Here is an 11,022-nt window from a genome sequence, read left to right on the forward strand (position 1 = left end):
GAGAATTTAGGATGAATGGAACAGTAGAGATGACAGGGTATTTGCAGTTTCCTTATGATTGCAGTCCAGAGAGTGAAACAGGGAAAGTAATAACTGAAGTTTTAGGCACCAGATAATGGAAGACTGAATAGGCTGCATTCAGAATTTGGAACTTCTCCTAAAACTAATGAGAATTCATGAAAGGATTGTAAACACGGGAGTCATTTGATTTATTTTTGCAAGGATATTCTGGTTAGAGTGTGAAGAAGTGAACACACAGAGAGGTCAAGATGGATGTGGCAAGATGCAGGCCAATGTCAGACTTCCTGCAGGAGGAGAAGAGAACGTGAATATTCATTCACTGTTTCTTTTTCTGTCTTATGGCTCAAACCCCAGTTCATGACAGCGTTTGCGATCTCATGCTTTGGACTACTCATTTCGAAATTCTCAGTTCTCTTAATTCTTCCCCCAAATACTACACATAAAGCTAGTACGATAAAAAATATTTTGAGTCTCAGAATTGCCGTGGTAATAAAATATATATGCCAATGGAATTATAAAAAATTTCCAACATTAACATTTTAACTTGTGTTTAGAAAACTTAGCAGTAAGATTTAATAGCACTGCAAATTTTTAACAACCAAAGATGATAAATACAGCAACAGGAGACCTGTAGCTGTGTAAATAGTCTACTCAAAGAAGCTTGGCTTTAGAATTCTGCCATAGATATCTACCACTGCTACTACAAAAATACCACAAGAAGATGTCTTTAACAAAAAGAAATTTATTCTCTCACAGTTGAAAAGGCTAGAAGGCTAAATTCAGGGACTAGCTCCAAGGGAAGGGTCTACGGGAAAGTCCTTGTCATCAATCTTACCCTGGGTCCAGGAGCTTCTCAGTGGAGGGACCCTGGGTCCAAAGTAGGCGCTCCTCTTCTGTTTCTTCTTCCTTGGTGGTAAAGAGATCCCTTCAGACTAAATTATGACATAAGGCTGGACAGTTGATACACCCCCGAGGTAGAAGAGTAAAGATGTACTGCTGACCTTGCCAGCTTAAGGCAAATGGCTTCTGGAGGTCCTTTGAAACAGGTATGGAGAAAAAGGCATTACACACATCAACAGGTCCATACGAGGTACCAGGAGATATATTTAATTTGCTAAAACAATGAAACCACATCTGGAACAGCAGCTGCAATAGCAGTCACCACCTGGTTAAGTTTTCAATAATCCACTGTCATTCTCCAAGATCCACCCGTTTTTTCACGGGCCACATACGCAAGTTGAATACAGATGTGGTGGGAATCAACACCCCTGGATCCTTCAAGTCCATGATGGTGGCAATAATCTCTCCAATCCCTCCAGGAATGCAGCATTGCTTTTGGTTTCCTATTTTCCTAGGTAGGGGCAGTTCTAATGCCTTCTGCTTAGCCTTTCCTACCATAATATCCTTTGCTCCACATGTCAGGGAGCCAACGTGTGGGTTCTGCCACTTGCTGAGTATGACTACTCCAATTACACATTCTGGATCTGGGGAAATCACTACAGTACGGGTTTGGGGACCCACTAGACCCACTGTGAGACGGGCATGAGCTAACACTCCATTGATAAATTGACCTCTATATGCCCTCACTCTAACTAGTCCTTGTGCCTCCACACCTGCAGAATCTAATTGCAGGTCAGACTCCACATCCTCGCCCAAATCCAAACCCGACACAGTCTTGGGTTCCTTTCCCACACGCTGCTTTGGCAGGGGTGGCTTGGCTTTGGACTCCAATTTGGACTGGCTGAAATCTGAGCTTGGCTCATCTCTTACTCTCACCTTAATCTCACAGAGTAAAAGTCTTTACCCATAGCTATCAATTCCAACTCATAGTGACATTACAGGACAGAAAACTGCCCCACAGGGTTTCTGAGGCTTTCATCTTTATGAAAGGAAACTGCCACGTCTTTATTCCATGGAGGGGCTGGTGGGTTCAAACCACCGACCTTTTCCGTAGCAGCTCAGTGCTTCACTACTGCATCACCAGGGATCCTTAGAGTCTTTCCAAACACCTAAATGATAGTGTTGGCAAAGAATATTGAATAATATACCACGGACTGCCGAAATAAACCAATAGGTCTTACAAGAAGTATGGCCAGAATGCTCCTTGGAGGGCGGATGGGAAAACTTCACCTCACTTACTTTAGACATGTTACCAAGAGAGACCAATCCTCCTGGACATTACGTTTGGTAAAGGACAAGGTCAGCAAAACAGAGGAAGAGCCTCAACAAGATGGACTGACACAGTGGCATCAACAATGGCCTCAAACATAGGCTACACTGAAGACATTGGTGAAAAACAAGGCTCTAGGAATTAAACACTAGTTGAGATGTTTCAACAAATGGATGCAGCAATGGAGGTACTCATGCATCTATGGCAAGAAATTTGGATGTAAGCTAACTGCCCAACCAACTGGAAGAGATATACGCGCCCATCCCAAAGAATGGTGATCCAACAGAATGTGGAAATTATCAAACAGTGTCATTAACATCACATGACAGTAATATTTTGCTAAAGGATTGGGCCACGTACACTGACCAAAGCTGAGGGGGCAGGGCTGCCACGCTCAACAGGCAGAAGAATGGGCCCTGCTAAGGCCGAATGGATAGAGTCGCCACTCAGATGGACTAGGAGAATGGGGCTGCCCGAAGCTGATGGAACAGAGTTGCTGTTCCAGTGGGCCTGGGAGGAAGAACTGAAGTTCAAGTCCTAAGGGCCTTCAGCCAGAATCCAGAGATTGTAGCCAGCACTTAGCATCTGGAGGGCAGGGCCATTGCCCCGATGGTCTCTCAGAACAGAGGGCTATTTTCAACCCTTGAGAGGTAATGTAAATTGCTGGTGATGACCCCTATCCCCTCATTCCCTCCAATTTCTACCATTTCTAATGGAAAGGTCTACCTTGTGCCTGTTCGATTCTTGTACTTTGGAAGCAAAAAACTTCTAGATTTCACAGATGAAGAGAAATTCTGCCCCAGGAAAGAATCTGGACGTGGAGTTAAGACTTTTGGGATGATATAATGGGGTGAAAGTGTTTTACATGTGGCAAGGACACGAATTTTGGGGGTCTACAGCTGGAACCCCCCGTGTCTCTCAGTTTGTCGTACTGTGGGTGCTTGTGTGTTGCTGTGATGCTGGAAGCTATGCCACCGGGATTCAGATACCAGCAGGGTTGCCCATGGAGGACAGGTTTCAGCTGAGCTTCCAGACTAAGACAGACTAGGAACAAGGACCCCAGAGTCTACTTCTGAAAAACATGAGCCAGTGAAAACCTTAGGAATAGCACTGGAACACTGTCTGATATACTGCCTGAAAATGAGCCCCTCAGGTTGGAAGGCACTCAAAAGATGACTGGGGAAGAGCTGCCTCCTCAAAGTACAGTCGACCTTAACGATGTGGATGGAGTAAAGCTTTCGGGACCTTCATTTGCTGATGTGGCACAACTCAAAATGAGAAGAAACACCTGCAAACATCCATGAATAATCGGAACCTGGAATGTATGACCTATGAATCTAGGACAATTGGAAATCATCAAAAATGAAATGGAACGCATAAACATCGACATCCTAGGCATTAGTGAGCTGAAATAGACTAGCAGTGGCCATTTTGAATCGGACAATCATATACTCTACTATGCTGGGAATGACAACTCGAAGAGGAATGGTGTTGCATTCATCATCAAAAAGAACGTTTCAAGACCTATCCTGAAGTACAACACTGTCACTGATAGGATAACGTTCATACGTCCACAAGCAAGATCAGTTAATATGACTATTATTCAAATGTACGCACCAACCACTAGGGCCAAAGATGAAGAAAGAGAAGATTTTTATCAGCTGCTACAGTATGAAATTGATCGAAAATGCAGTCAAGATGCATTGAGAATTACTGGCAATTGGAATGCGAAAGTTGGAAACAAAGAAGAAGGATCAGCAGTTGGAAAATACGGCCTTGGTGATAGAAACAATGCCAGAGATCGAATGATAGAATTTTGCAAGACCAATGACTTCTTCATTGCAAATACCTTCTTTCACCAACATAAACGGCAACTATACACACGGACCTCACCAGATGGAAAACACAGAAATCAAATTCACTACATCTGTGAAAAGACACGATGGAAAAGCTCTATCTCATCAGTCGGAACAAGGCCAGGGGCCAAGTGTGGAATAGACCATCAATTGCTCATATGCAAGTTTATGCTAAAACTGAAGAAACTCAGAGCAAGTCCACGAGAGCCAAAATATGACCTTGACTATATCCTACCTGAATTTAGAGACCATCTCAAAAATAGATTTGACGCATTGAACACTGCTAACTGCAGACCAGACGAGTTGTGGAATGACATCAAGGACATCATCCATGAAGAAAGCAAGAGGTCATTGAAAAGACAGGAAAGAAAGAAAAGACCAAGATGGATGTCAGAGGAGACTCTGAAACTTGCTCTTGAACTTCGAGCAGCTAAAGCAAAAGGAAGAATTGATGAAGGAAAAGAACTGAACAGAAGATTTCAAAGCGCCTCTCCAGAAGACAAAGTATTATAATGACACGTGCAAAGAGCTGCAGATGGAAAACCAAAAGGGAAGAACACACTCGGCGTTTCTCAAGGTGAAAGAACTGAAGAAAAATTTCAAACCTCGAGTTGCAATAGTGAAGGATTCCATGGGGAAAATATTAAACGATGCAGGAAGCATCGAAAGAAGATGGAAGGAATACACAGAGTCATTATACCAAAAAGAATTAGTTGATATTCAACCATTTCAAGAGGTGGCATATGATCAGGAACCGACGGTACTGAAGGAAGAAGTCCAAGCTGCTCTGAAGGCATTGGCGAAAAACGAGGCTCCAGGAATTGATGGAATATCAATTGAGATGTTTCAACAAACAGATGCAGCGCTGGACGTGCTCACTCGTTTATGCCAAGAAATAGGGAAGACAGCTTCCTGGCCAACTGACTGGAAAAACAAAAAAAAGAGAGATCCGTATTTATGCCTATTCCCAAAAAAGGTGATCCAACTGAATGTGGAAATTATAGAACAGTATTGATATCACAAGGAAGCTAAATTTTGCCGAAGATCATTCAAAAACGGCTGCAGCCGTATATCGACAGGGAACTGCCAGAAATTCAGGCCGGTTTCAGAAGAGGACATGGAACCAGGAATATCACTGCTGATGTCAGATGGATCCTGGCTGAAAGCAGAGAACACCAGAAGGATGTTTACCTGTGTTTTATAGACTATGCAAAGGCATTCGACTGTGTGGATCATAACAAACTATGGATAACACTGCAAAGAATGGGAATTCCAGAACGCTTAATTGTGCTCTTGAGGAACCTTTACATAGATCAAGAAGCAGTTGTTAAGATGGAACAAGGGGATACTGATTGGTTTAAAGTCAAGAAAGGTGTGCGTCAGGGTTCTATTCTTTCACCATACCTATTCAATCTCTATGTTGAGCAAATAATACAAGAAGCTGGACTATATGAACAAAAACAGGGCACCAGGATTGGAGAAAGGCTCATTAACAACCTGCGTGATGCAGATGACACAACCTTGCTTGCTGAAAGTGAAGAGGACTTGAAGCACTTACTGATGAAGATCAAAGACCACAGCCTTCAGTATGGATTACACCTCAACATAAAGAAAACAAAAATCCTCACAACTGGACCAATGAGCAACATCGTGATAAACGGAGAAAAGATTGAAGTTGTCAAGGATTTCATTTTACTTGGATCCACAATTAACAGCCATTCAAGCAGCAGTCAAGAAATCAAAAGACACATTGCATTGGGCAAATCTGCTGCTAAGGACCCCTTCGAAGTGCTGAAGATGAAGATGTCACCCTGAAGACTAAGGTGCACCTGGCTCAGACCATGGTATTTTCAATGACATTATACGGGTGTGAAAGCTGGACAATGAATAAGGAAGACCAAAGAAGAATTGACGCCTTTGAATTCTGGTGTTGGTGAAGAATATTGAATATACCAGGGACTGCCAAAAGAATGAACAAATCTGTCCTGGAAGAAGTGCGGACAGAATGCTCCTTTGAGGCAAGGATGGCGAGAATGCGTCTTACGTAATTTGGACACATTGTCAGGGAGGATCAGTCCCTGGAGAGGGATATCATGCTTGGCAGAGTACAGGGTCACCGGAAAAGAGGAAGACCCTCAAGGAGCTGGACTGACACAGTGGCTGCAACAATGAGCTCCAGCATAACAACGATTCTAAGGATGGCGCAGGGCCGGGAAGTGTTTCGTTCTATTGTGCGTAGGGTCGCTATGCGTCACAACCGACTCGACGGCACCTAACAACAACAACAACAAGGTGGAATGTCATGGATTGAATAGAAAGGGATGAAACGCGTTTACGAAAGTCACAGCCCAGATCCGATGGAAGGGGAGGTTCCCTGGGTTGTGACCTCTATCACCTTTTATCTTCCAAGAGATAAAAGGAGAGAAATGAAATTAGAGAGATATAGGGACCTCATGACACCACGAAAGAACTGCCAGGAGCAGAGCACGTTCTTTGCACCCAGGGTCACTGTGCTGAGAAGCTCCTAGGCCAGGAGAAAATAATTGATGACAAGGACCTTCTCCCAGAAACAACAAAGATAGAAAGCATTGCCTGGGAGTTGGCACCCTGAATTCAGACTTCTAGCCTCGTAGACTGGGAGAGAATAAATTTCTTTGTTAAAGCCATCCACTTGTGGTATTGCACTTATAGCAGCACTAGATAACTAAGACACTTAGTGAAGTAGAGGGTTAGGGAGAAAGAGGAAGACCTTGACAAGACAGACTGACACAGTGGCTGCAACAATGGGCTCAAACACAGCAACAATTTTGATGATGGGGCAGAACCAGGAAGTGTTTTGTTGTGTTGTACCTAGGGTCACTATGAGTCAGAATCAACTCGACAGCATCTAATAACAACAACAGCCACTATGCAAGGCAGGAACGCAAGCGGAAATCTATATACAAATTTTCACTGCAGCACTTTTCACAAGAAGCAAAAGATGAACACAGCCAATATGTCCATCAGCAGGTGAATGGATACACAAACTTTGGTACGTACACACAACTCCACAGGGTTTTCAATGCTCTGACCTTTCAGAAGGAGATCACCGGGAATGTCTTCTGAGAAGTCTCTGGGTGGGTTTGAACCCCCAAACTAGTAGATGAGCAATTAACTGTTGGTGCAAGCCAGGGACTTCCAATGGAATATTACACACACTCCCAAAAATGAAGTCTTGATGCATACGACAACATGGATGAAGCCTGAAAACACCAAGCTGAGAAAAGTCAGTCAGTCAGAAAAGGAGAGATGCATTCTGATCTCACTTATAGGGCAGAAGCAAATATACACAAAACAAAGCTTATTAGTGGTTACCAGGGGTGACAGGGAGGGGGAAGGAAGAGTTTTTGATTAGGATCATTGAGTTTATGTGAAAGGTAGTGGAATGATTTCGAACATAAACCGTGAAATGCTTGCACAGCTTGAATATAAGCAATGTAACAAAGGCACATGTAGAAATTGTTGAAATGGCGTGTTTTATTATGTATATTTGCAACACAATAAAAAAAATAACATGAAGATCAATAAAAAGGAAAGAATAGCTCTGTGGAATTCTCGCTCTACACACACACACACACACACACACACACACACACACACATTTTTCTTCTAAAAAAAATGAGTAAAGAATCCCTGAGAGCAAAAAGCACAGTCAATTACCCCCCGTTTTTATTGGTCCATTTCTTGTGGTGACCTCATAAGGAGCCAATTCTTTGGAACTCCAAGCCCCTATATAAGTCCCTGGAAACCTAGGTTTGTGGTCTTTCTGGCTCAGGAAGCTCCTTCAGTGACCTGAGACATCGTGACCAAACTTGGCTTATTTTCTCTTTAAATTGTGGTTTTTCTATTTCCTCGCCAGCTATTCTTATTTTCTCTTTGTTTTTCCTCATTTGCATTCATTCGTTTTTCATTTTATTCTTCCTTTACATCCTCAATTTTTCTTTTTTTCTATGTACTTGTTAATTTTTTTATCATCTTACTATTATTGTTTTATTTTGTATTTTTTCTTATCCTCATGTTATTTATTCCTTTTTTGAATCTTTCTCATTGATTTCTTGTTTTGTTTATATATACAATTTATCTTATTTTTATCAGTTTTTAAAATTTTACTTCCTCTTTTCTCATTTTACCTTTTTGATTATATTTTAACTTTTTCTCATTTTTTCCATATTTCATTAAGTTTTTAGTCACCACTTTTTAGGGTTTTGGGTTTTTAAGTTTTTAATCCTACCACCAGGGCACCTCTTATCCCAAAGCCCGCTACGCCTTCGCACCATAGCCAACATGCTGCAGAGCCACTTAGCCTTCTCTGCTGTGGAGGAAACTCATGTGGGACGCTACCACCTCCTCAGAACCATCGGCAAGGGGGCATCTGCCAAGGTCAAGCTGGCCCAGCACATCATCACCGGCCAAGAGGTAGCCATTAAAATAATTGACAAGATCCAGCACACGTCCTCCGACCTCCACAGACTATACAGAGAGATAGAAATTATGAAGGATCTCCATCATCCAAATATTGTAAAGCTGTTTGAAGTCATAGAGAATGAGCACGCCCTCTATATAGTGATGGAGTATGCAAGTGGAAGGGTGGAAGGGACCTCTTTTACCACCTAGTGAATCATGGCTTCATGAGCGAAAAAGAGGCCCAAACGAAATTCCAACAAATAGTGTCAGCGGTGAAGTACTGCCACGACAAGAGTATTGTTCATAGGGATCTGAAAACAGAAAACCTACTATTGGACAAGCGAATGAACATCAAACTTGCAGACTTTGGTTTAGGAACTGAATTCACCCCAGGGAGCAAGCTGGATACCTTCTGTGGCACTCCCCCTTATTCTGCCCCAGAACTCCTTCAGGGAGAAAAGTATGACGGACCCCCAGTGGATGTGTGGAGCCTGGGAGTCATCCTATACTTCATGGTAACTGGATCTCTGCCTTTTCGTGGGAAGACCTTGACGAAGCTGCGAGAGCAGGTGCTGCGGGGACAATATCACGTTCCCTTCCACATGTCTAGCCAGTGTCAACACCTGCTCAGTAAAATTTTCATTCGTGACCCAAGAAAGAGAGCCACGTTAGAGGACATCCTAGCACATCCATGGATGAAGGTGAGCCATGAAGAAAAACAAAAGCTCTATGTGCAGCCACTCCCAGACTACGATAACCACTGGCACACTGAGGTGACGGTGAACACAGGTTACGTGCAGGAAGACATTCATGACTCACTGTTGAACCACAATTACAATGATGCGAACGCCACCTATCTGATCCTGCGTCACGACACATATGAGATTGACAGCCACACCAGCACCCTGGAACCCCAGGCTGAAGCCCATTGCACCGATAGCCACACTCCTTCCTCATCCCATGAAGTGCCTCCTACCGTCTGTCCTAAACCCAAACAGCGTAGTTACACCGAGCCCACCATTCCCACCTTTGGTTACTACATCCGCGATGCTTTGAACACTCTCTCTGAGGGAGGGATGGGGACCTCCATGGTGTCTACTTCTCCATCATTCTCCCTGGCCCTGGCCCACCTGCGCCAGCAATCTACCACAGCCTGGGCACAGCCCAACCAGGACTCTGACCTGTATGCCAAGGGGAGAAACAGTGAGGTGCCACAGCCCATCACACCACCCCAGTGTGTTTCTGTGCCTTCCTCCTCAGCCTACACCATCAACGAGAGTGCCGGGGCCCCGGAGAAAACCAGTTTTACCCAGGGAATGTCAAAACTAAGCTCCGTAAATGAGGAGCAGGTGCATGAGTTACCTGACCAGCCGAGTTTGCCCCAGACTGTGAGTCTAGCCTCTTCCTCTGAGGAGCAAGTGCATGAGTTACCTGACCAGCCGAGTTTGCCCCAGACTGTGAGTCCAGCCTCTTCCTCTGTCAGCAGCCAGGGCTGGAAGCGGGCCACTGGGAGGTTCTTTAAGCTCATGAGAAGATGCCTTTGTTTTACATATGACAAAAAGGACCACAAAGCATCGGACAGCAAAGCTGCACAAATGATCAAACCTCAACAGGCCAAACCACGCTCTCTCAAATTTACCTGGAGGATGAAGATCACCAGTTCCTTGGAGCCCGACGAGATGCTGCAGGAGATCTGTCAAGTGTTGGATGCCAATGGCTGTGACTGGGATCTCACCCACAAATACACACTGCTGTGTATGAATGGCACACCAGGACAACAGGACTTCACTCAGTGGAGGATGGAGGTGTGCACCCTGCCTCGGAGGACTCTCAATGGGGTAAAAGTGAAGAGAATTTCAGGGACCTCTGAGGCCTTCAATAACATTGTCTCAAAAATCACCAGTGACCTTGCACTTTAAAATGGGGGCAGCAGCTGCCTGAGAGAAAACAGGAGTTCCAAGGTTTAAGCTCCTCTGTAATTTTGAAGGCAATGTTCGGAAAACCCACCTAAAAAAGGTGCCCGAAATTCACTTCACTTGAACCCTGTTGAGCAATCATCAAGGCAGTGTGCATACCTTCATCCTCCACTGCACAAAGTCCTCTTGGCCTGCACGTCACGTGTGCACAGCAACACATATGCCCGGGAGACATCCCACTCGCAGCTGTTGGCATCGCACACTTGGAAGATCTTCCACATCATCTCGTTGGGCTCCATGGAGCTGGTTCCTCCACGTAAACTTCAGCGACAACAGCTTGGCCTCTCCAGGTTTAAGCACTTCCACCTCGTCTTTGCTCTCAGATTCCTACAGATCCGCTGCAGCAAACATGAAGCAAAGAATTCATGAAAACAAAACAAACACTCCCAAATTCATCCGTTCAGACAGACAAAGGAAAGCTTGTAATAGGGAAAGCCACTTGATTCACTAACACGGCCATCGAGATCTCTCTGGAGTCCCTTGGGATGCACTGAACAGCAAACCAGAAAGTTGTCGGTTTAACTCCACACACAGATGACTTGAAAGAAAGGCCTCC

The 11,022-nt window shown here is 44.2% G+C and overlaps 1 protein-coding gene across 1 annotated transcript; it reads left to right on the top strand.

Annotated features, from left to right (window-relative positions):
• The first annotated feature begins 8,370 nt into the window (after nucleotides 1-8,370).
• On the top strand, nucleotides 8,371-10,409 carry LOC126071004 (serine/threonine-protein kinase MARK2-like). Its single transcript, XM_049875315.1, is given in 2 exon segments — nucleotides 8,371-8,667; nucleotides 8,670-10,409. Coding segments are annotated over 2 exon segments (2,037 nt in total).
• The last annotated feature ends 613 nt before the right edge of the window (nucleotides 10,410-11,022 follow it).

Source organism: Elephas maximus, chromosome 3, assembly GCF_024166365.1.
Source record: "Elephas maximus indicus isolate mEleMax1 chromosome 3, mEleMax1 primary haplotype, whole genome shotgun sequence".
NCBI classification, from domain to species: domain Eukaryota; kingdom Metazoa; phylum Chordata; class Mammalia; order Proboscidea; family Elephantidae; genus Elephas; species Elephas maximus.